Below are 26,234 nucleotides of genomic sequence, written 5' to 3'. Positions count from 1 at the left end.
TAAGGGCGTGAGTTGGGGTGGGCTTTCTATATTTTTGTGTTATATGTTTTCTATTTGTGTGTGTTTGGCCGGGTGTGGTTCTCAATCAGAGGCAGCTCTATCGTTGTCTCTGATTGAGAACCATCCTTAGGTAGCCTTTTCCCACCTGTGTCTTGTGGGTAGTTATTTTCTCTTTACGGACCAAGCAGCGTGGTAATAGTGAACAGAGGGTTCAGGACTCCTGGACTTGGGCGATGATATTGGACGACTGGGACCCTGGAGACAGGCTGGACAATATGAGGCAAGGCAGCACAGCAGGCACGAGAGGCATTCCCCAATTTTTTTTGGGGGGTGACACACGGGGAGATTGGCGGAGTCAGGCAATAGACCTGAGCCAACTCCCCGTGCTTACCGGAGGCAGCGTGGTACTGGTCAGGCACCGTGTTATGAGGTGAAGCGCACTGTGTCTCCAGTGCGCGTTCATAGCCCGGAGCGCTACATGCCATCCCCCCGCAAACGCCATGCGAGAGTGGGCCTCCAGCCAGGGTGGATTGTGCCAGCTCAGCGCGTTTGGTCTCCGGTGTGCCATTTCGGCCCACGGATCCTCCGGGACACTAGGAGGGTTCAGTTTGCCCTATGCCTTGCGCGAAAGTGGGCATTGAGCCTAAGGGTGAGGTGCGAGTGGTAAGCACCAGATCTCCAGTGCTCCCCCACAGCCCAGTTCGACCGGTGCCTGCACTCTGGAGGGGCCGGGCTAAAGTGGGCATTCAGCCTGGAAGAGTGGTGCCAAGGCTGCGCACCAGAGCTCCAGTGCTCCCCCACAGCCTGGTTCATTCGGTGCCTCCTCCACGCACCAGGCCTCCTGTAGGTCTCCCCAGCCTGGTGGGCCCTGTGGCAGCCCCACACACCAGGCTGTCTCTGCGTCTCCTCCCTCCAGGTTCATCCTCCTGTCCGGAGCTGCCAGGTTCACTCCGGAGCTGCCAAGGTCGCCCTCCTGACCGGAGCTGCCAGAGTCACCCTCCTGTCTGGAGCTGCCAGAGTCACCCTCCTGTCCAGAGCTGCCAGAGTCGCCCTCCTGTCCGGAGCTGCCAGAGTCACCCTCATGTCCGGAGCTGCCAGAGTTGCCCTCCTGTCCGGTGCCCGAGAAGAGGGTCCCCAGTCCGGGGTCGGCGGCGAGGGTCCCCGCTCCAGAGGCGCCACCTAAGTGGACCAGGCCTAAGGTGGAGCGGGGTCCACGTCCCGCACCAGAGCCGCCACCACGCATAGATGCCCAACCCTATAGGGTTAGGTTTTGCGGCCGGAGTCCGCACCTTTGGGGGGGAAGGGGGGTACTGTCACGCCCTGACCTTAGATATCCTTTTTATGTCTCTATTTTGGTTTGGTAAGGGCGTGAGTTGGGGTGGGCATTCTATGTTTTTGTGTTCTATGTTTATGCCGGGTGTGGTTCTCAATCAGAGGCAGTTGTCCATCGTTGTCTCTGATTGAGAACCATACTTAGGTAGCCTTTTCCCACCCGTGTCTTGTGGGTAGTTATTTTCTGTTTAGTGTTTTCTGCACCTTACAGGACTGTTTCGGTTTCGTTTATTCACGTTGTTGTTTTGTGTTTTAGTGTTCAGTCAAATAAAAATCATGAACACGTACCACGCTGCGCTTTGGTCCACACCTTCTTCATGCAACGATGACCGTTACAATAAGGTTCCACAGTTGACAATGTCAGGGCAAAAAAACAAGCCATGAGGTCGAAGGAATTGTCCGCAGAGCTCCGAGACAGGATTGTGTCGAGGCACAGATCTGGGGAAGGGTGCCAAAACATTTTTTTGCAGCATTTAAGGGTCCAAGAACACAGTGGCCTCGATCATTCTTAAATGGAAGATGTTTGGAACCACCAAGGCTCTTCGTAGAGCTGGCCACATGGCCAAACTGAGCAATCGGGGGAGAAAGGCCTTGGTCAGGGAGGTGACTAAGAACCCGATGGGAACTCTGACAGAGCTCCTCTGTGGAGATGTGAGAACCTTCCAGAAGGACAACCATCTCTGCAGCATTCCAACAATCAGGCCTTTATGGTAGAGTGCCCAGACGGAAGACTCTCCTCAGTAAAAAGGCAGAAGTTTGCCAAGTGGCACCTAAAGACCATGAGAAACACAATTGTTTGGTCTGATGAAACCGAGATTGAACATTTTGGCCTGAATGCCAAGCATCACGCCTGGAAGAAACCTGGCACCATCCCTACGGTGAAGCACGGTGGTGGCAGCATCATGCTGTGGGAATGTTTTCAATGGCAGGGATTGGGAGACTAGTCAGGATCGAGGAAAATATTAAAATAATAAAATACAGAGAGATCCTTGATGAAAACCTGCTCAAAGAGTGCTCAGGACCTCAGACTGGGGCGAAGGTTCACCTTCCAATAGGACAACGACCCTAAGCAAACAGCCAAGCAGGGGTGGCTTTGGGACGTCTTGAATGTCCTTGAGTGGCCAAGCCAGAGCCCGGACTTGAACCTGATCGAACATCTCCGAAAACATCCGTGCAGCGACGCACCCCATCCAACCTGACAAAGTTTGAGAGGATATGCAGAGAAGAATGGGAGAAACTTCCCAGATACAGGTGTGCCAAGCTTGTAGCGTCATACCTAGAAGACTCGATGCTGTAATCGCTGCCAAAGGTGCTTAAACAAAGTACTGAGTAAAGGGTCTGAATGCTTATGTAAATGTGATATTTCAGTTTTTATTTGTAATAAACTTGCAAAAATGTCTAAAAACCTGTTTTGCTTCGTCATTATAGGGTATTGTGTGTAGATTGATGAGAGAAAAAAATTAACTCAATCAAATTTAGAATAAGTCTGTAACGTAGCAAAATGTTGAAAAAGTCAACGGGTCTGAATACTTTATTTATTTGTTCCGGACTCTGACATTGCTCATTCTCATATTTCTTAATTTCTTTCTTTTTACTTTTGAATGATGTGCATAGTGTTTTGTATTGTTTTCTAGGTATTATTACTACACTGTTGGAGCTAGAAATACAAGCATTTCGCTACACCCACGATAACATCTGCAAATCTGTGTACGTGACCAATAAACTTCGATTTGATTTTCGCGGTTACCCCCACACACTGGTCGAAAACTGGTGAGGTCAGTAATCAGGGTCTGCCTCATATAATGTGGGTGTGTGTGTGTGTGCCAGTCCTCCCACAGAGCAGAGCCATGACAAACACTGCTGTGTCAGAGAGAGCAGGAACATGCCAGCACTAACATCTCCTTCTCTCTACAGCAGTGCTATGTGGGAAATCTCATATGAATATGATCCCGAACACAGTCGGGATAAATAAGATCAAAATGCGATCTCTAAAAACTCATACAAGTTTTGAAGTATTGAATTTAGTTTCACTATTGTATTATTTTAGCTAATGGAAGACGATTAAACTCATGCATACACAAACACACACGGAACATTTAGACGGTATCTGTCCAAGAGTGACTTCACAGAAACCAGTTAAATCCCTCCACTGACCTTGCTTCCCCTTCCCCCAAAAAAAACACAAATAAAAAAGCTCTAGCCAAGGTTCTGGCGAGCGCCCTGCATTTTCTAGCCAGCCACTCACATCCTGAGAAGGAAAAGGAAAAAGAAGGGCTGAAAAGCCAAGATTGAAAACAGATATAGAGCTTGGACCCTCAAAGAAAGGCAGCAGCCATTCTCTTTTCTCGCTCTTTATCGGAATGGAATGATATTGACTTTTACAAGGCAATAATAGACTTCCGCCAGTGGATAAGATATTTATTTTGTATTGATTTGTTTGTCCTTTTGTAGTAAGAACGGACATAGCAATTCTAGCCAGAATGCTGTCCTGTTCAAGGAGGAGGAACTGTTTACCCTAATGGCTTCAAGAGAATTGTTGTGTATTGTTTACTTCCCATACACCCACTCTTCTAAAGCATGCGCCAGACGGAAGGTTTCCACCCATATATCCCTGCAAATTGAAGGAGCTCTCTCAACATCAAAAATCAAGGACTTCTCTCCAACTCAGAAAGGATACGAGAAATCATACTAGTCAACAGACACGACAGGGTGGTGAAAAATGTGGAGAGGAACTCTCCCAAGGTAAGTGACAACACCGTCCTTATCACCTTTCTTCTTCCCACCCTTATTCTAACACACAAAAAGGAGGGTTTCAAGGCTGCGTCTCTCTGTCTACAACCAGCCCAGACTATTGTACAACTGCCAACCCACACTTTTGCATGTGAGACAGTACTGGTTTCTCTGCTCTCAGGCATTATAAAACCCCCCGACTTGGTGATGGGTGACAAAGCTTATCCACATCCTGATGGGTCTCTCTTGTGGCATTGCCAGAGTGAACAACACAAACGGGTGTTCTTCCGAATAGCTTGTCTCTCAGTGCAGCTGGTATGTGTATCCCCTGCTGTGCATCCCTTCCCATCAGGCAAGGCAACTAAATGATAACGAGAGGATTCGAACCAAATAGTACTTCCAGACACGGAAGGCTACTCAAAGTACTTCAGTTCGACGGACAAGGTGGTCAAAACTTGTTCCCAAGATAGATGAAAAGAAAACAGCATATAACATGGGCTGAGAGCCACGACGGCCCACACACATCTATCTGTTGAAAGATGTACTGACCCTCTATGGATATCACTCATCTCCTTCAATGGGGGCTGTTCGACATGAACACTTGGTTGGATTTCAGTTCAATGGCAAAATGGTCAAAGAGCACATAGACATGGCGTGTTACCATGCAGTTGCATAATGTGCCATAAGCCACACAGCTCATTATATATTGACTATTCCACTGCGGTTTCAGTGGCATCATTTACCAACAGTGTATTATTCTGCACATTGGAGTCAACACTGCTGTGTGCTGCCAGTGCTTCTTGCACACTTACAGAAGAACGAAGGCACGAGAAAAGGCATGCGTGGAATGTCACCGCGGATACACAATTCACGCGAAAGCATCAACAACAAAAAAGAAAGGAACCCACTACTGTAGCTGTGATAAAAACAGCTCGTCTAGATCACATGGTTCAAAAAGAAACCAAATTGCAATAGCAGATTGTGCAGTGTAGAGTTTCATGCCCATACGCACTTCCATCTTTACTAGACACTTACTTTCCATCACAGAATGTACTGACCTCAATGGGGTAAAAGTAATACCGCAAGACTTCCCTCAACCAAAAACAATGGCATAAAATACTCTTCTAACCCAGAACTGGGTACCGCTCTATACCCTGTATCCTGATTACTCTACGACCACCACCTAGCCCTCCCTTCAATCCAGACAATGCATGGAACATGTGTTAAATTGATTAAAGCCTTGTTTTTGTCACAGATGAACATTTGCTTAGTACTGAAAACGACAACGATCGATATACTGCTGCAGGGTCGTTTATGTCACATCTAGACAGGCCAAACTCTCAAGGAGTACAGCTTATTTACGCGTATTTGAAACGGTGAAATGATGGCCTCTGTGCGATTTCATTTCCATTGCATTTTGCTATAGCGGCTACTCGAGCGCCTATTACCATTTAATGGTAGGCCTGCGACGATCTAGGAGGAGCTTGTGTTTAATTTAGTACATATTTTAAAAAATATAAAAAATACAAATATGCCATACCCAATGAGAGGGTCTGCTGCAGACTGTACGTGGGCTGAAAATGTACCAGTCATGGAGTCCTTGACTGCTAAATCGGATACAGAAGCGTAGGCCATATGAAACAGAGGTTCAGTTTGTTTTGCAGCCTTTCCGATTGGTGGGAAACACATGGCATGCAGTGCGGCTATGGTAGGGTGCCACAGATCAGCATCTGTGTTCTCAGGCTGGTTGCGTCTGGTGTGTCAGTCACTCGCCCCCCACACAAGGGAGGCCAGTGTTCCTCATCACAGAGACACTGTGATGGCCAGGTTCTGCCTCCCTCACAATGATAAGAAAGCAGCTGGCTTCTTTAGCTCAGCTCAGAGGGCTTCGTAAACACCATGCTCCAGACTATAACTGATTGAACTGATGAGGTGATGCCCAGTTCAGTTCCGTTGGCAATTCAGTCTTATCCCGAATTTTCCTAGACCTCTAGATAAAGTATCTCTCACTTACTCAGTGGTACCTCCCTGGTGAGGAGGTAGTATGAGTGTGAAATGAGTTTGTGTGTGTTCATGTAAACAGCCTTTATTTGATCTGAGGTCAGTTCACATAGAGACAGTTTATTTTGTTTTATTAGACATTTTGACTCACAGCCAGCCCCTCTTGGGCAGCGGCCAACTAGCATTATAGGACCTGGGCCAATGTGCTTACATACTATTGATGCTTTTCTGAAAGAGTTCATTTGCAAACCTTTGCCAGAGAGAGGTTTTGGTTTCTGGTAAATAATGTTTGTTTTAATTCCTCAAAGAGCACTAGTCCTGAGAGGATGCTTGATTAGAAAAGAGCTGTTTATCTCAACGAGGTATTTTGATCGCATTGGCTTTCTGGCTTTCTGTGGAAAATTCCCCCTATCTTTGGGGCTCTTTCGCAACATCTCCCTCTATGTGGCCTCCTCCCTTAACCACTCGTCCTCTACCTCTTTATATTTTCCCCTGAAAACACATTGCTTCTTTCAGATGGAATTTCCTTATACTTGGCCTGCGTGGTCTAGTCATTAAATCCATGCCATATTCCGTTTGTTTCCAGAGGGAACACAAAATTGAAATGATCAGGTAGCTAGAGCAATTCTTTTTAATTCAGTCTGAAATGCCTGGGGTCTGTTTATTGAGTTGTTCATTCCCCAGAGAAAAAGGCAGTGTGATTGATGAAAGGATATAGGGGGGGAGTCTGTTTTTAGCCAGAAGGAGGGAAACAGGGAGAGAGAGAGAGAAGGGAGAGAGAGAAAGAGAGGCTAACAGGGCAGTCACATCTCAGTGAGGTTCTGTCTGTCTGCACCTCTTGCCTGCGAGTTGCCACCAATGCCCCGTCTGTACTCTCACTTTCAGACATACTGTAGCTGGGAAGGACATTAACTTCACTTGCTGAGGATCACGATAGCTGCCTGAAGGGTCTTGTAGCAGAGAGGTATGCTTTTGATTCATGGTACCAGACAGACAGCAGTGTCCTGCTGCTTTTTTGTTCGGCAGCCAGTGGTCTGAGACAACCAACGATGTTCGACTCCGAATAGCAATGGCCTTGACAACATAAGGTTACTATGACTGAATGGAAAAGATGAATCGTACAAGATACCATGACTCAGATTGTACAAACAAAATTGCTCTCAATAGTTTAATACAAACCTTTTCTAAAAGTGCAGAGGAAGAAAGACCTGCTGGTTGGTGTAGTGAATTCCAGAAGCAGTATGTCATACATTTTGGGAAACCCCAGCCGCGACATCTCTATTTTGACTGTGAGCTCAGCCTGGTCTCAAAGAGAAGGAGAAACATAGTAAATGCAGTGCCGTGTATCCATTCAATGCCAAGGGAAGCCGGGCTTCCCCCAAATATTGACAAAGAAACAAAACAAAATATTTAGTCTCTCTGTGTTTCCATAATCGTCCTTAAATTCGCAAGAGCCTGAATCTACCTCACCGGAGAAAGCATCCGAGCAAAACAGCGCCCCTCTGTCTCTGTAGGCCATGTATCTGGTCATAAAGAGTATGGCATTGTTGCCGCAAGTAGCATTTAAAAAATTTTAACTAGGCAAGTCAGTCTTATTTACAATGACGGCCTACTTTGGTCAAACCCAGACGATGCTGGGCTAATTGTGCGCCACAATATAGAACTCCAAATCACAGCTGGATACAGCCTGGATTCGAACCAGGTACTATAGTAGCACCTGATGCAGTGCCTTAGACTGCTGCGCCACTCGGAAGCCCAATGCAAGGAAAGCCAGCATGCATTTGGCCTGCCTTGAAAAAAAAGTATAAAATAATAGCTAATCAGTGTTGAGCTAAACTGAGTGAGCTCAACTGTGAATGGTCCTGGTGCACCAAAAAAAAGTGTAAAGGGAAGCCAGTTTGGATTTGACTTCACTCCTATCACATCGCATCAAGTGGAATTCGTCATTGATAGAAACATTCTTGAATTGTTGCATCTCGTTGTTTGTTGTCCTCCGGTGGCTAGCTAGCTAGCTAAAATTGTCCCTTTCCTAAATTAGCCATGGATGAAGATAGGGATTTGGACTTGTGGTTTTTCTTAATTCTCCGTGCTGGCCAATGATTATAACGGCAACTCTGATCTAAAAATTAATTCAGAGATTGTGTCTGAGACTCAGACTGTGTGTCTGAGACTGAGAGGATGGAAGTTCAAAATGTATCTAGATGTAGAAGGCTAATGTTAACTAGCTTACACACACAAATCAGAACCATGGAAAGCCACATCATATTTAGCTTATGTTGACTGAACTAAATTGTTTTTGGTATCCTTTAGTTGTCACTGTATTAGACTAACTATTGGTGAATTTGTGATGTTGAAATGGTGCTGGAATAGTGGAGGCAGCTTGTGTTTTCTTTGCGACTTGCTGTAACTCTCCGTGGTTCTAAATAAATAGTTGTTTAGCAGTCTGAAAATGCCGGAAACATTAACTTGCATGACCATGCTGTTGGTCATGTAACCATTTGCAATATGCTTATGCCTTGTGGATTTCACCGGACAGAGGTTGCTCTGGTTTTGTGAGGAAACAAAGGTGTGGTTGAATTTATTCTGCCACTGTATCTTCTTATTGTCTCGGTCTTAGGCCTATATATCAAGGTCACAAGGCAAATTAACTAACAGGTCACAGAGCAAACAATGTAATTCTCTGACTTTTCTGACTTGGCTTCCCCAGTGATTTTAGCCACGCACCGCTACTGAGTAAATGTAAATCTGTGACAGATGTGTTATATTTCGTATGGTTATTTAAGCCAAAAATGAAAGAAGGGAGTTTGGGCGGAGGGCGGGCGGGGAGGGATGATGGGTGGGCGTATACCCAAAGTTTGCGTGTTCGGATCACATCACAGACAACTTTAGCATTTTAGCTAATTAGTAAGTTTGCAACAACTACCTAAAACGCTTTAGCTACTTTGCAACTACTTAGCAGGTTAGCTAATGATTTCCTTAACGCCAACCTTAACTCCTGACCCAAACCTTATCCCTAACCTCAACCCCTAACTTTAACCTTAACCCCTAGCCTAGCTAATTTGTAACATACACTCTTAGGAAGAAAAAGGGTTCCAAAGGGATTCTGCGGATGTCCCCACAGGATAAACTTTTTTGGTTCCAGGTAGAACTCTTCTGGGTTCCATGTATAATCCTCTGTGGAAAGGGTTCTACATGGAACCCAAAAGGGTTCTACCTATAATCAAAATGTTTCTACCTGGAACCAAAAAGTGTTCAAAAGGTTCTCCTATGGGGACAGCCGGAGAACCCTTTCTGGTTCTAGATACAATACAACTTTTATTTTCTAAGAGAGTATCATACAAAATGGATGATGGACATCCCCAAATTAAAACATACCATACGAAACGTAACATATCATACTAAATGGATGATGGACATCCCCAAATTAAAACATACCATACGAAACGTAACATATCATACTAAATGGATGATGGACATCCCCAAATTAAAACATACCATACGAAACGTAACATATCATACTAAATGGATGATGGACATCCCCAAATTAAAACATACCATACGAAACGTAACATATCATACTAAATGGAGGAAGACAGATTTACACTTACTATGTTACATCTACCCCTGGTTGGTGAGCTTCCATTTCACAGACCTTACTTACTTGAGTTGACATGCTCTGTGCACTCCCAGTACACCCACTCATTCCTGCCCCAGTGTCCTCGCCATCTTTGTGCTCTCCACTCTTTGATTTGAGCCTAATTGTTTCCAGACACGGCAAGTCCTCCATGCTTACAATCCCTCTAAAAACATCACATACATAGTATTTAAAGGCACTCCTTCACCATTCAATGTTTATTTTCCAGAGTGTTATCAATTCACACTGGCACTATGGAGTTGGTCTTGGCAAAGTCTCTGCCTTTGGTGGCCATCTTTACAGGTAAGAAAAAGCTAAATGGGTTTTTACACTGTAGTTGGATCGTGAATTGGTCAAGATTGCACATTTGTAACGTGTTCACGTTGTTCATCTTATTATGTTTGAACCCCAGGAAGAGTAGCCACTGCCTTGGCAGCAGCTAATTCGGGATCCTAATAAATACTAAATACATTTCCCAGTGCTGCTGCAGTTTTGTCCAGAGGTCTTCAGTCTAGAGCTCAGCCCCAGTGAGAAGGAGGTCATACTGAGCACCAACTCCTCCTTCACGGTGGTCTGTTCTGGTTGGAGCAAGGTGACCTGGAAGTCTCCCCACGACCCCAGCCTGGAGGGAGTGGCTGTGGAGGATAGGGGAACCACCAGTGTGCTGGTCCTCCACAACGTCACCTGGAGGCACTCTGGGAACTATATCTGTGAAGAGCCCTCTACAGAGGAGGCCAAGGACATATCGGTGTTTGTACCAGGTGAGACCAAACACCCTCTATGAACCTTCTATTTTTTTGTCATGCATTTTTATTTTATTTGATTGGATAGGACAAAGGTAGAGAGGAAATATAGAGGAGTGAGTGTGCTGAAATAGCAGTGGGCCGGATTCGACCCATGCTGCAGCGATATATGTGATCTGGAGGCAGTGGCTTAGACCACTAGACCATCCTAGACCACTGAACCTTCTATTTTAGGAGGACTATGGAGGAACAAACTGTTACAATTCAAAGCTAATACAAATTAGTGCTGGTTTCACAATTGACACCACCCCCTACCGTTTGAACACAATGTCCCCGTGTCTCCAAAGGCTATTGTAGAAATGTCATTGTTTTTACTTCCCTTTTTACTTCCCCAGACCCTGAGGAATGGTTTCTTCCGCTGGAGCAAGCAGTAGTGATGAAGGAGGGAGAGGAAGGTACCATTCCCTGCGTGGTGACTGACCCTGGCATTAACGTGACCCTGTACGAGCGGGCCAGCAAGGCCCGTGTGGAGGGAACATACCACCCCAGTAAAGGGTTCACCGCCATCCTGAAAGACAGCTCCTACATCTGCCGAGGTGCCATGAACGGAGAGGAGAAGGCGTCCCAGGTGTATTATGTCTACAGCATTGTGGGTAAGGCTCTGTGTCAACCCTCAAAGTGAAACTTCAACCAAAATAAAAATGAAAAGTGTCTCAACGCACAATTGAACGCTTATTGAAGACCAGGCTGCAGGAAGGTCGGCCTGTTATAATGTCCTCTTCCAATTGACTCTTTCCAGTCCCCAAATCCATGAACGCCTTCATGACACTCTCAAAGACGGTGCTGAAACAAGGCGAGGCCTTAATGGTTAATTGTACTGTAGAAGAAGCAGAGATGGTTTACTTCGAATGGGATTTTCCTCGTAAAGAGGTGAGTGGACAATATGTGACCTATATGTCGTGACGTTGTATTAGTTAACGTGACGACTGTTGCTCATCGAATTATTACAAGTTTCTAATTACGTGTGATTAACTGAATTAAGCAATTATTAACTCATAAACCTGGGGCACCATGGGAAAACTAGTTTTTATTGAGTTTCTGTTTCCCAAATGAACTCAAAGAATATCAGAATATCGATTTTACAACAGCCGCTAATTAACCAGTTGCCTCTATCAGTCTCATAATCTGAACGTCGTATAGCCCTTGCATCTGCACTTACCCGGGTCCCACTAATGAATTCGCACCACATCAATCTTAGTTGAATATTTATTTACTAAAAAGCTAAAATGATGATAAAAGATACACATAGACAAAACACATTATAGGCTATTGATTTGAACTTAGCATAACGGGCCAACACACTATGGCGCGTGTTACCCACAATGGGGATTTCAAAAGAGAGAGAAAAAATTAAAAAGAAGTACGCAAGAAGTACACATTTGGTGAACTCAAACTGCCGCTCTCCTGGGATTCTCTACGAGGACCTTTCCACGGTTCGATGACGCACTTCTCCTGCGCGTCCTCCCGGTGTCACTGTCCTTTTTGGCTTAGGAGTCTGTTCCTCCACCCCTTTCTCTGGAAAGAGGACAGACAGCTCTGTAGCTCAGAGCTCACAGCATAGGAATGACACCCTTTAGATACCACGATTCGATAGGAGATGGAGGCTAGGTGGTTCAACTTGAATTCACCCGCTTAGACACAGCTACTCATCCGTAGCTTGGGTAGAAAATGATTGCGTTGCGTTCTGGGTTGGTTGACTTTTTCAGACCCTGCTGCAGCTGGGGTCACGTAGTCCTGTTGTAAATTCTATACTCACACGTTTTATACCCTTGGGTCAGAAGTGGGCTTAGCCGCCTTTAGGGCAATTCTCTGGGCGTACCAAGTTAATGAGGCAAGGGCTAGATTTTTCTCAAATACCATTTTAGACAACTAACTTAACATTTCATCTTCCCCAAAACATGTTCTTTGATTTGGATATTTTCCATACAACGTACAATGTATAAACATCAAACATATACTAGGAAAACCCTTCATGTTACAATGTTTTCGTAATAACGTCATCTATTAACCTTTAATAACAGAACAAAAATGACATACATTTTCATAGTCCATCTATCTTCATGACCACCATTGTGGCTGACAGAAACCATTGTTCCAAAGTCCCTTTATTTCATGTTTACTGTTCTAAGGCTGGTTCTCCATAGTAACAGGACAAAGGAATTTGTCTGTGGCCTGAGATTCACCAGGGGTGTGAGGGGCCATAAAACTCCCCACGTCTTCAGACCCACAGATCTCTCCTCTTCTGTTGGGGTTGAGAGATAATCTGTAGGGTTGTGGTCTCCTGTAACCTGACCTGATCAAGACAGTCATGACATATATTACCAAGCATAATCATCTCTTTTGTTGATAATTAGGTTGTTGCTATGCTGTTCTTACCTCTGTTATAATTTGTTTCCATCTGAAGACAATTGAGCCACTGACAGACTTTCTATCGGAGATTAGAATCCGCTCCTTCTTGAACATCTCCAGTGTTACTCTGGAGGACTCTGGCCAGTACATCTGCCGAGTGCAGCACCCTTTTTCCGGAAAGTCAGCCATGGATAATCTCACTGTCACTGTTCTGGGTGAGCAAACACCCTCAAAGCTTTTCCAAACTCACAACAACATAAGCGGAGTAACTTTTCATTAAATCTAATGAAAAGGTGGAAATACTATGCACAATGTAATGGGACCTCAATGGGCTTTGTGTGTGTCTGCTTTGGAAAGTATCTAACTGATTGATGTTCTTGCCATAAGGTCTTCTTCTATATCTTCTATTCAAATGTCATTTTACAGAACGGGGCTTTGTGGATTTGGAACCCTCCATCAACACCAATGTTTCAGCGCTGCAGTATCAGAGCGTTGCGCTCACAGTGCAGATTGAAGCGTTTCCCAAACCTCAGGTGCTCTGGACCAGAGACAACACCACCCTTACTGGGGAAACTGTATCCATTGACACCAGAGAGGTGCATGAGACCAGGTACCCATCATATATGATCATGAACAGCCCAACAAAGAAATCTATTATTATGGTGACAATGAAATTGAGAATCAGTACACAAGCCCCATGATATTGATTGTGTTCTGTTTGACCTTTGACCTTAAGTTACCTCAGTACTCTGACATTGGTAAGGGTCCGGATGGAACAGAGGGGGCTCTACACTGTCCAGGTGGCCAATGAAGACGACGTCAAGGAGATAACCTTTGATCTTCAAGTCAAGTGTAAGATACACGCCTGAATCATTATCAACTCTGGACAGACATATCTACATTAGATGGGATCACTATTCAGCCATTTTTCTTTATTGAGTTATCATGTTTGAATGTAAAGGATGTTGAACAGTTTCTTCTATTGATTAAACAATCAACTACACTGAAACAAATGTAAACACAACATGCAACAATTTCCAAGATTTTATTGAGTTAAATTTAATATAATTCGAATAAATTAACTACACCCTAATCTATGGATTTCACATGATTGGGAATACAGATATGCATCTGTTGGTCACAGATACCTTAAAAGAAAATGCAGGGACATGGATCAGAAAACCAGTCAGTATCTGGTGTGACAACCACTTGCCTCATGCAGCGAGACACATCTCCTTCACATAGAGTCCAGCTACTCTTCAATGGATGTGCGAAGTTGCTGGATATTGGTTGGGAACTGGAACACGCTGTCGTACACATTGATCTAAAGCATCCCAAACATGCTCAATGGCTGGCATGTCTGGTGATTATGCAGGCCATGGAAGAACTGGGATATTTTCAGCTTCCAGGAATTGTGTACAGATCCTTGCAACATGGGACTGTGCATTATCATGCTGAAAACATGAGGTGATGGCGGCGGATGAATGACACGGCAATGGGCCTCAGGATCTCGTCACGGTATCTCTGTGCATTCAAATTGCCATCGATCAAATGCAATTGTGTTCATTGTCCGTAGCTTATGCCTGCCCATACCATAACCCCATCGCCACTATCGGACACTCTGCTCACAGGGTTGACATCATTAAACCGCTCGCCCACACGACATGTAAAAGAGCACACTTCTCCAGCGTACAAGTGGCCATCGGAGGTGAGCATTTGCCCACTGAAGTCGGTTAGGAACTGCAGTCAGGTCAAGATCCCGGTGAGGACGACGAGCACGCAGATGAGCTTCCTTGAGACGGTTTCTGACCGTTTATCCAAAAATTATTTGGATGTGCAAACCCACAGTTTCATCAGCTGTCCGGGTGGCTGGTCTCAGACGATCCCGCAGGCGAAGAAGCCAGATGTTGAGGTCCTGGGCTGGCGTGGTTACACGTGGTCTGGGGCTGTGAGGCCACATTCTCTAAAATGATCTTGGAGGAGGCTTACAGAAGAGACATTAACATTCAGTTCTCTGGCAACAGCTCTGGTGGACATTCCTGCAGTCAGCATGCCAATTGCACGCAATCTCAAAAGTTGAGACATCTGTGGTATTGTGTTGTGTTGTGTGACAAAACTGCACATTTTAGAGTGGCCCTTTTAATTGTCCCCAGCACAATGTTCTTGATATGTCACACCTGTCAGGTGGATGAATAATCTTGGCAAAGGAAAAATGCTCTCTAACAGGGATGTAAACAAATTTGTGCAAAGAAATTGAGAGAAATAAGCTTTTGGTGCGTATGGAACATTTCAGGGATCTTTTATTTCAGCTCATGAAACATGGGGCCAGCAGTTTACATGTTGCGTTTATATTTTTGCTCAGTCTATGTTTCACTACCTTTCACTGTCTCATTGGATATTTCCACTCCCTGCAGCTTCCCCGAAGATAATAGATTTGTCTGACCAGCACATAGACCAGGGCCACGGAGTGCTCTGTGTCACAGAGGGGGTCCCCACACCCACCGTCCACTGGTACAGCTGTGAAAGCATTGGAAAGTAAGGGAACAGACCCCTGGAAATACTGAACAACACAATGAAGCATATTCAGGCTTTTCAGTTGTGTTTTGACTTTTAACTCTCAATCTGTAGAGGGCAGTGTTACAAAGGGGTCACACGTTGTAATTAAACAATTGAGTGATATTTGTTAGACCTGTTGCTTATTTTGGACTCTCAATATAGTCTACAGCTGTTTTTTTTTCTCTCCCAGTCACCCCATATCTCGCTCAGACAGAAAGTCTCGCGACCTGAACAAGCATATTTTCTATCACCATTCGAAGCTAATTATGACATCTTCACCCAGATGCAGTAATAAGACCACAGCATGGAAGTCTCTGTCGGCTGACCAAGAGAACGTCAGCATCCAGATGAACGTCAGCTACATCGAGGCCTCAGGGGTCAACCAAGTCCGCAGCCTTTTGACCTTCCAGACCATGGGGGGTATTACATCAGTACGCTGTGAAGCCCGCAACGAGAGAGGGCGCAGGGCCTGGGACATCAAACTGGTCTCGAACTGTAAGCATTCATGCAAATAAGCGATACGTATTTACATAGATGCAAATAAGCGATACGTATTTACATAGATGCAAATAAGCGACACGTATTTACATAGATGCAAATAAGTGGTACGTATTTACATAGATGCAAATAAGCGATACGTATTTACATAGATGCAAATAAGCGATACGTATTTACATAGATGCAAATAAGCTATAAGTAGTTACAGTAACTCTCATTTAAAATGTTTCATTTAAAATGGAAACAATTTGATTACCTTTGATTTACTATTTCAAATCACAATCTATTTAAAGTGCATTGGTCAAAAGACTCAATACACTTTACAGACATATTTATACAAATAAAATTTGACTTTTACTAACAGAGTATGAATAAGGAACGCTGAGGTTCTCCTCTTGTATGAGCTCCTTCTCTGTGTGTGCATCTGCAGCTCTGTTCTCCCAGGTGGCTGTCTTGGCTGCAGTGTTAGCCCTGGTGGTCATTGCCGTCATCTTCCTCATCATCCTCATCGCCCTTTGGAGAAAGGTGAGCCCCCAAACAGAAACACATCTCCTTCCCAACACATTTGTCTTGATAGTGATGCTACTGTTGGGACTGTAAAATTAGCGAAGACTACAATAATTGACTGGAGCCTGGCCAGTAGGTCTGAAATCATGTTTAACTGCCTTAAGTCACAGCCTTGCATGGCATAACAAACTTTCTGTTGATTCTATGTATTCATGTATTTTTGTGGAAGTAGCAGCACTCTTTCATTGTCCAAGACAAATTTCCCCTCGGGGACAATGAAGTATAATTCTGTTGATAAACTGGGTGGTTCGAACCCTGAATGCTGATTGGTTGACAGCCATGGTATATCAGACCGTATACCACGGGTATGATAAAACATGACTTTTTTTACTGCTCTAATTACGTTGGTAACTAGTTTATAATAGCAATAAGGCACCTCAGGGGTTTGTGCTATATGGCCAATTTTTCACGACTAAGGGCTGTGTCCAGGCACGCGTCGTACATAAGAACAGCCCCTAGCTGTGGTATATTGGCCATATACCACACCCCCCTCGTGCCTTATTACTTCAATATATGATATATAAAACTCTGACAGCCTTTTGTACCTGCCTTTAGAAGCCCCGGTATGAGATCCGTTGGAAGGTGATCGAGTCAGTGAGCTCAGATGGCCATAAGTACACCTACATGGACCCCATGCACCTGCCATATGACTGTGTATGGGAGGTTCCCCGGGATAGCCTGGTCCTGGGTGAGCGACTACTACATTACAGGGAATGTTTTAGTATAATTGTGTGAATACTGCAGCCTATTTATGAATCATAATGTATTGATATATTTGACATTAGCTAAGCTAACAGTACACCTCATTTTCTGTCATACCAGGTCACACTCTGGGTTCTGGAGCATTTGGGAGGGTCGTGGAGGCCACAGCCTATGGCCTTGGTCACTCTCAGTCCACCACCAAAGTGGCTGTGAAGATGCTCAAGTGTGAGTGCTTTATGCATTACTATGACCAACAACTTGACATTTCCTCTATTTTACACACTGACCTCGTTACTCGTTACTCATTCTACCATGTGAAAATATTGCACCGCTGCATGTTCTGCTATTGTTTTGACTGACAGCCACAGCAAGGACAAGTGAGACTCAGGCTCTGATATCTGAGCTGAAGATAATGAGTCACCTTGGGCCCCATCTAAACATCGTCAACCTACTGGGGGCTTGTACGAAACGAGGTGGGAACTGGAAAGCATGCCACTGCTTATAGACTTAACATATTCTGATATTTTAGTCAAAGTATGTGTTAACAACTGCCTGCTTTCCTCTGTCCTGAAGGTCCCATTTACCTCATAACTGAGTACTGTTGCTATGGTGACCTGGTTGACTACCTTCACCGCAATAAGCATACCTTCCTGCAGTACTACGCAGACAAAAACCGCAGGGATGCTGATATGTGCAGGAACAGCACAGAGAGTACAGTCCAAATCCAGGGAAAAAGGCAAGACTGATGCCTTCCCGAAGTACACACTACTCATTTTACATTGCAAAATCACCCATCAACATTCAATGTTAAGGTGCATTGGAAAATGGATTCAGAGGCCAATGCTTTCTGTCAATGATGGTATTACATCTTTTTAAGTCAAATATGCACTATCACTTATTGTAACAAATTATGCCCTTGGTTATTGACAGTGAGTGCGATGGGGGTTACATGGACATGACCAAGGAAGATTCTTTAAATTATGTCCCAATGCAAGAGCTGAGTGACAACATCAAGTATGCAGACATCGAGACTTCAGTCAATGAGACACCCTACCATCAGGACAACAACTACCAAGGACAAGGTACATTTTTGTACACATTATCCACTGGGCACACACTGGTTGAATCGACATTGTTTTTACGTCGTTTCAACTAAATGATGTTGAAGCAATGTGGAATAGACGTTGAATTGACGCCTGTGCCCAGTGGGTACTTTCTTTTTCAGGGGTTGGAACCAATTCAGGGACCAGAACCGAAAACCTGAAAAATAACTTTACAAAACAAAAATAGCTTACAAGGAACAGAATCAGAACCGGGAACGAAAGTGATCTATACTTTCCTGGAACAGAACTGTTATTTGAAAAACATGGAACCGGTTAATAACATTGTTTAATGTTCTGGCTATTTCTTCCAGTCCCATAAAAAACCTAACGAAGCACCTATTCAAAGCCCTCTCTCTGTCAATCAGAAACTTCTTCCAGTGCCAGCTGACAATCTTTGCCAGTATGTGTTCATTTAGGCTACCTGCTCATCCCCCTCCAAGCATTGTCTAGTAGCCTACTGACTTAAGTATGATTCAGAAGATAGGGAGAGAGATGTTTTATTAGAGGAGAATGGATTCACTTTTTCAATGCTAGTTAGGGATTCTATAGTTATCACATTTCACATTGGATGTATTAACTACAAAAAGTTAAGAAGTGCTTTTAATCCAGGTGCCGCTCTCCACACACAAGCTTGTTAGCTAGCTAGCTCTGGTCCAACATGAAACCAACTCTGAAGTTCAAAGACATTCAAAGTTCCTCTATAAAAGCCGATCCTCTAGGTATGATTATGTGGGCCTAATTCAGATAATGCATGTCATCACAAGATGCCCAGCACTTCAAGCCAAGCCTCCTCCTCCTTCACCCTCTCTTGGACTTTCCACACCAGTAAAGTTTCAGTTGCATCTCGTGCCCTACACTTGTCTTTCTATCACAGCGTGTAAACAGCTCACCGAGCTATAGTTTTCCTGCTCCATAGCAAGCTGCTCTATCCGCAGTGCATGATTGGTGAATTAATTGAATGTCGAGCTAAGTGTTTAAAAAGTATGATTTCAGAGGTTTAGAAATGAACAGAAAAGAACGATATAAACTCCATTTATTTTGCTGATTGGAGCAGTGGAACAGAATAAAATAAATCATGGTTCTGTTCAAAATGAACCGATTGGAAATGTATTTTCATTCCAACCCCTGCTTTCTACAAAGAAATGTGTGTTTTATGGCACGTTATTCCCAATATAGTGCACACATTTTGACCAGAGTTCTATGTGCCCTGGTCAAAAGTTGTGCACTATATAGGGAATAGGGTGCCATTTCAGACACAGGCACACACTTTTGTATTAATTGGTTTAAGCAATATAAATACTGAAAGGCATAAAACACTTCATAAAACCAACATTGTATTTGATGAACACTTGGTTGTTCATCATGTATTATGGTAAGCAGCAGCAAACAATGGTCATCCTCATACTACTTTAGTCTGTTGAAGACATTTCAACATCCCTGTCAGGCAGATGGTGAGCAGACAAACAGACCCCTGATGTTGAAATACTACCGGAGAGACCAAAATAGGGAAGCTTTTCTCTCCACTTAGAGTTTTGACAACCAAGCATCTTTCAGAAAAATATACACATATGTTTCAACCTCTTGTGTAACCAGACAATGCCTTTTAACAGTGTTCCTTTGATAAACACCATCAGTTGATCAATTTGTTTGCACGGTCTGGCTCAAAGTTTATGACAATTTGATGTTCTCTTTTCACGTTGCTCAGGCCAAGAGAGAGCAGACGTCGCGTTGTCTATCAGTGACTCCCCAATTCTGAGCTACACAGATCTGGTGGGCTTTAGCTACCAAGTGGCTAAGGGCATGGACTTCCTGGCATCCAAGAATGTATGACATTGGAATAGCTTCACAATACATCCTTATTCACATCATGACATTTCTTGCCATGTCACATCAAACGTTCCTTAATTCTTGAGAACACGTGTAACTTACCTTACTGAAGCCACATGAACTTCAATAATAATCTATACTGTTGGCCCTGTCCTCACAGTGTGTTCATCGTGACCTGGCTGCCAGAAATGTTCTCATCTGCGAGGGAAAGCTGGTGAAGATCTGTGATTTTGGCCTGGCCCGTGATGTCATGAACGACTCCAACTACATAGCCAAAGGCAAAGTGAGTTCATTTTTTTTGTCGTTATGTATTTGTTTACAGGCCATTGGAAGATGTACAGTAAGCAAAGGAGGGGAAGAAACAACCAAACAGCCATTCTGTTCGGAGATGAAAGTGATTGAAACAAATTTTTTATAAGGAACTTCCAGAGATGTGGGTTAATATGACCTACTTATGCAAACTATCTGACCGACATCACTGTAATGTTTCAAATGGTTTTAGCTATTTTTTCCCCCTAACAGACTGCTGTATCGCTGGTTAATTCTGCACATCCTGAGAGTAAAATATGTTTAGGTTAAAAAGATGGCGCAGGCGCCATTTTCAGGGTTTTTAAATGCTAAACCTTCCTAGTAGGGTGAAGTTGTTTTTGCCAGAAATGCGGTTGAGTTATTGGATATCTGGGCTGCAGACTCTTTCCACTGGGGTTTTCTTGGCTTTTGGTTTTTTTGGTCTTAGATCAGAAGAGGATGTGAAACATCTTTCCAAAAGTCATTATGCCATAGATGGTACAGGACTTCGGTCAGAATACCAGAACATTGTCAATTTTCTTCACTGTACCAAAAGCAGAAGGCCATTTTCCATAATTACATCTGTAACTCTGTATCGCAACTGTCATTACCTAAAATGGATTACCCACAGTATGTCTCTGAAATCATAGACATTCCTGCCACTGAAGTGGATGGCTCCAGAGAGCATCTTCCAGAACCTCTACACAACCTTGAGCGATGTTTGGTCTTTTGGCATTCTGCTTTCAGAGATCTTTACTCTAGGTAAATACAAAAATCTCTGCATAGAACAGATGTTTTTTGATTCTTTACTTATTGCAACTAGAGACAATATCTATGAATGTATGTCTTGATATTAGTTACAGTGCATTCGGAAACTAATGAGACCCCTTGAATTTTTCCACATTTTGTTACGTTACAGCCTTATTCTAAAATAAATCAAATATGTTTTAATCTACACGAAATACTCCATAATGATGAAGCAAAAACAGGTTTTTACAAATTTTTGCAAATTTATCACAAATAAAAACTGAAATATCACATTTACATAAGTATTCACACTCTTTACTCAGTACTTTGTTGAAGCACCTTTGGCAGCGATTACAGCCTCAAGTCTTCTGAAACCCCACCTCTTTAAGGAATACCTAGGATAGGATAAAGTAATCCTTCTACCCCCCCCTCTTAAAAGATTTAGATGCACTATTGTAAAGGGGCTGTTCCACTGGATGTCATAATTTGTAAGTCGCTCTGGATAAGAGCGTCTGCTAAATGACTTAAATGTAAATGTAAATGATGCTATAAGCTGGGCACATCTGTATTTGGGGAGTTTCTCCTAATCTTCTCTGCAGATCCTCTCAAGCTCTGTCAGGCTGGATGGGGAGCATCGCTGCATAGCTATTCTCAGGTCTCTCCAGAGATGTTCGATCGGGTTCAAGTCCGGGCTGGGCCACACACGGATATTCAGAGATTTGTCCCAAAGCCACTCCTGTGTTGTCTTGGCTGTATGCTTAGTGTCGTTGGAAGGTAAAACTTCTCCACAGCTTGAGATCCTGAGCACTCCGGAGCAGATTTCCAACAAGGATCTCTCTGTACTTTGCTCCATTCATCTTTCCCTTGATCCTGACTAGTCTCCCAGTCCCTGCCGCTGAAAAGCATCCCCACAGCATGATACTGCCACCATGCGTCACCTTAGGGATGGTGACATGTTTCCTCTAGACATGACACTTGGCATTCAGGCCAAACAGTTCAATCTTGGTTTCATCAGACCAGAGAATCTTGTTTCTCATGCTCTGACAGTCCTTTAGGTGCCTTTTGGTGAACTCCAAGCAGGCTGTCATGTTAATTTTACTGTGGAGTGGCTTCCGCCTGGCCACTGTACCATAAAGGCCTGATTGGTGGAGTGCTACAGAGATGGTTGTCCTTCTGGAAGGTTCTCCCATCTCCATAGAGGAATTCTGGAGCTCTGTCAGAGTGACCATCGGGTTCTTGGTCACCTCTCTGACCAAAGCCCTTCTCCCCCGATTGCTCAGTTTGGCCAGGAAACCAGCTCTAGGAAGAGTCTTGGTGGTTTCAAAGAATGATGGTGGCCACTGTGTTCTTGGGGACCTTCAATGCTGCAGAAATGTTTTGTTACCCTTCACCAGATACAATTCTGTCTCTGAGCTCTACGGACAATTCCTTTGACCTCATGGCGTGCTTTTTCCTCTGACATGCACTGTCAACTGTGGGACATTATATAAACAGGTGTGTGCCTTTCCGAATCAATTGAGTTTTAATCAAGTTAGAGAAACATCTCAAGGATGATCAATGGAAACAGGATGCATCTGAGCTGAATTTCGAGTCTCCTAGCAAAGGTTCTGGATACTTATGTAAATAAGGTATTTCTGTTTTTTGTTTTTTTCTAAAACCCTGTTTTCACTTTGTCATTATGGAGAATTGTGTGTAGATTGATGAGGGGGGAAAAAGTAGTTATCAATTTTAGAATAAGGCTGTAACGTAAGAACATTTGGAAAAAGTCAAGGGGGCTGAATACTTTCCGAATGCACTGTATATACCTTGTTTCGGCCTAACTTCAGGAGGAACGCCCTATCCTGACATTCCCATGAATGAACAGTTCTACACTGCCTTGAAGAGAGGCTACAGGATGCCTAAACCTGCTCATGCTACAGACGAGATGTAAGGCCTCATCTGTCTCTCTTTGTCTCTAGGAGCTTTGTGGTTATAAGTGAAATAACTTCTGCATGCATAGGACAAGGTGAAATTCACTCTGAATAAAAATGTTCTTTCAGCTATGATATCATGTGCAAGTGTTGGGATGAGAAATTCAAGAAGAGGCCACTCTTCTCCTCTCTGGTTAATTTGACGGGAAACCTGCTGACTGATGCTTACAAAAAGGTATAGAAAACTAGAATAATTCTCAAAACTATCACTATTTTGATTGCTCATGTATTAATAACTCCATATAATTTCCAAACCATCCCAGAAATACACCCAGGTGAATGAGAGCTTTCTGAAGAGCGACCACCATGCTGCAATCAGGTCCAAACCTATACCAGCAGGGAACCCGGCTGTGTCTTCAGATGACCACTCCTCAGGGGATCGAACGGGTCAGGAGACAGGGGAGATAGAGGAGACTGGGACGGAGGCTGGCCCCTCCCAGACTGACTACATAATCGCCATCCCAGATATCCATGTAGCCGAAGAGGCAGAAGCAGGTGGTGAGGTGCTGGACACCGCCACACAGACTACATCAAGGTAACATAGGATCTTCTCTCCACAGAATATGTCTCTTGTCTGTCAACTCTGTGGCTGGCTGTTTGCCACAGGAAGAGTGTGGCTGCGTGAGTCAGAGGCAGCATTTGAGGACTTCCCGATTCTGCACAATCTTTCTTATGTTGGGTTTTTGTTTATTGCTTATTGTTTTTAATGATTTCCAGTTGACACTTGGTCTTATTGATTTTCCTCTGACATTAATAAAGCAGTAATAACGTAGAAAACGATCTTTGTTCTGCCTTCTTAGTCCTCCAAACACAACCGACCAGGATGATACAGCCTCCCTGGATGGACCAGAAGCACTCCAAGAAGAACCAGTACCCACAGAGGAAGCGGTGCTTGCCCCCACGCAAGAAGACAAGCTCCCCCAGTCTCCATGTACCCCTGAAGTGGAGGAGAGTTTCCTGTAGCCCCTCATTAGAGAGGTGAAGTTAGAGGTGTCTACTGTATAAGGACAATATTGTACATGACAATGTGTGTTGCTAGTTAAACACTAATGTTGTAGGCCCTTTTAGGAAACATTATATCGTTATTATTTTTGTATATTGGTAATATACTGTATATCTTTCAGGTACTTTTCCCCTTGTAATGCTATGATTCACAAAAAAAGCATCAGCAGTTTGACACATGGCAATGGTAATATTATTTACAAATGTAATCAAATTGAAGTTGTCAAACTGTAAAGAAAAGTATATTTGGCATGGGAATACATTTAATTTCAATCATTAAAAAAGTATCATTTAAAGAGTATGTAAGCTTGCAGTAATGCAGCTCATATTTGCACTACTCATTCTTAATTTTAGACAAAATAATGCTTTGAAAAAGAGATTAAATAAATTGAGGCATACATTTTGGGACTATTAAATGAATGATATATACCCATTGATTCTCGAAGAATATAACTTATAAATGCCTGCTTAGCTTAACTGTCCTACCCCATCAGAACCCAACATATAAACTTGCTTTAACTCCACTGTTTGTAAACAATGGGATTGTAAACAAACACTGTAACAAACACTGCCTCGAAACATGGGCCCAAATTCAATCAGATCAAGCCTTAACCTGCGATAGCAGACAGCTGCATAGGATGCTTTGGCGGTGTTGGAACTGCACTGGAGCGATCAAATCAGTCAGCAGCTGCTCTTGCGATCATTGTTACGAAGCAACACACGCCCCACTCGCGTTACAAGTGTAGGCTATCTAGAACCTAAAAGGGTTATTTGGCTGTTCCCATAGGAGAACCCTTTGAACAACCCTTTTTGTTGTCATTCATATTCCATTCACCCAGTTCAACGTAACATCGATAAGTTTAGGCTACTACATGATACTCTAATTTTCCCTGTACCCATCAGGAGTTTGCTAAAAACCTAGCCTATGAATGAGTTTTGCGCACAAGTCGAGAGTAATTTGAGTAATCAAGGTGACAGACAGTGACACATTCATCCGCCTTGCACAATCTTGCCTGCATCTGGCTGATCTAGGTTGTGATCATTAGTCCAACAGTTGCAAACGAGAGTTTCTATTGGACCAATTCAGTTATGTTTATCCCCATTTCAGCTTTTTTTCCCAACAGAATGGGCGGAATGAATACACCCCTGATCACACTCAAACAGTTAAATTTCATAGCAGCCACATACAAACAGCATGATCCCTTTGATCGTTGTAGAATTCCTTCTTGCATCTACTCCTCTCACCTTTTCCCTTCGCTTGTGGACTTCAGTGCACAACATAACAGCTGTTCTGTGACCAGGCGAAAAAAAACACAGACTACATCTTTGTCACCATATTATCTAATGTCAAGTCAACAGAGCTACTAGAACTAATGCGTTAATAAACCCACTGCATTGCCGTACAGTTAGCAAGCAGTTTAGCCGTTACATTGGCGGGCCCCGGTGGCAATAAATTAATCAAACCAAAAGCTTACCTTGACTTGGAAGAGATCCACTGTTGGATAGCCATAGTCAGCTACGTAACATAGCATCCATCTCTGTTTGGGCCGGGTGTTTGAGTAGGCTAAACTAGCTAGCTGCATTCCCTAGCTAAGAAAGTGAAAGTGAAAAAAAACAAAATATAGCTCTCCCTCTCTTTGATCTTCATTTTTGAAGAAATGTATTCGTTCTGTAAATGTAACTGTTCAACTATTGTCTTTCTCTCTCTTTCAGTCAACTACTCACCACATTTTATGCACTGCAGTGCTAGCTAGCTGGGCTTATGCTTTCAATACTAGATTCATTCTCTGATCCTTTGATTGGGTGGACAACATGTCAGTTCATGCTGCAAGAGCTCTGATAGGTCAGAGGACATCCTCCAGAAGTTGTCATAATTACTGTGTAAGTCTATGGAAGGGGGTGAGAACCGTGAGCCTCCTAGGTTTTGTATTGATGTCAATGTACCCAGAGGAGAATGGACACTAGCTGTCCTCCGGCTACACCCCCCGTGGTGTTAACCTACAGAGTGCTGTTGAGGCTACTGTAGACGTTGATTGCAAAAAACAAATATTTTTAGCATAGTTTTATCTAAAAAGGATAACTTTCTTAATGTTTCACCAAAAAAGAATATTCTGAAATTCACTGA

General features: G+C 43.6%; 1 protein-coding gene across 5 annotated transcripts; it reads left to right on the top strand.

The window, feature by feature from the left end:
* The first annotated feature begins 3,596 nt into the window (after positions 1-3,596).
* On the top strand, positions 3,597-24,509 carry LOC124005726 (platelet-derived growth factor receptor beta-like). 5 transcript variants are annotated; one of them, XM_046315253.1, is made up of 24 exons: positions 3,598-4,074; positions 6,949-7,027; positions 9,927-10,000; positions 10,177-10,458; positions 10,836-11,093; positions 11,240-11,370; positions 12,905-13,064; positions 13,276-13,459; positions 13,586-13,701; positions 15,264-15,384; positions 15,689-15,900; positions 16,334-16,428; positions 17,026-17,158; positions 17,293-17,397; positions 17,535-17,645; positions 17,746-17,908; positions 18,103-18,254; positions 19,981-20,099; positions 20,263-20,385; positions 21,041-21,152; positions 22,964-23,063; positions 23,177-23,282; positions 23,371-23,642; positions 23,908-24,509. In XM_046315253.1, exons 3-24 carry the CDS (start codon positions 9,952-9,954, stop codon positions 24,068-24,070), a joined length of 3,267 nt encoding a protein of 1,088 aa, XP_046171209.1. In that variant the 5' UTR covers positions 3,598-4,074; positions 6,949-7,027; positions 9,927-9,951; the 3' UTR covers positions 24,071-24,509. The 5 variants fall into 5 exon arrangements, with proteins under 5 accessions (XP_046171192.1, XP_046171183.1, XP_046171209.1 ...); XM_046315236.1 differs by lacking the exon at positions 6,949-7,027 and having other exon boundaries at positions 3,597-4,074; positions 13,613-13,701; XM_046315227.1 differs by lacking the exon at positions 6,949-7,027 and having other exon boundaries at positions 3,597-4,074.
* Positions 24,510-26,234: the final 1,725 nt, after the last annotated feature.

Source organism: Oncorhynchus gorbuscha, linkage group LG02 (assembly GCF_021184085.1).
Source record: "Oncorhynchus gorbuscha isolate QuinsamMale2020 ecotype Even-year linkage group LG02, OgorEven_v1.0, whole genome shotgun sequence".
NCBI classification, from domain to species: Eukaryota; Metazoa; Chordata; class Actinopteri; order Salmoniformes; family Salmonidae; genus Oncorhynchus; species Oncorhynchus gorbuscha.
The sequence above is the reverse complement of the archived record's forward strand: the minus strand, read 5'-3'. Positions and strand labels throughout refer to the sequence as shown.

Bases quoted from the DNA above. Each gene is read 5' to 3' on its own strand.
- LOC124005726 (XM_046315227.1), top strand. From the start codon at position 4,052: ATGTGGAGAGGAACTCTCCCAAG. The intron at 10,459-10,835 runs GTGAGACCAAAC...TTACTTCCCCAG, and splicing joins CATATCGGTGTTTGTACCAG to ACCCTGAGGAATGGTTTCTT. The intron at 13,460-13,585 runs GTACCCATCATA...TTTGACCTTAAG, and splicing joins AGAGAGGTGCATGAGACCAG to TTACCTCAGTACTCTGACAT.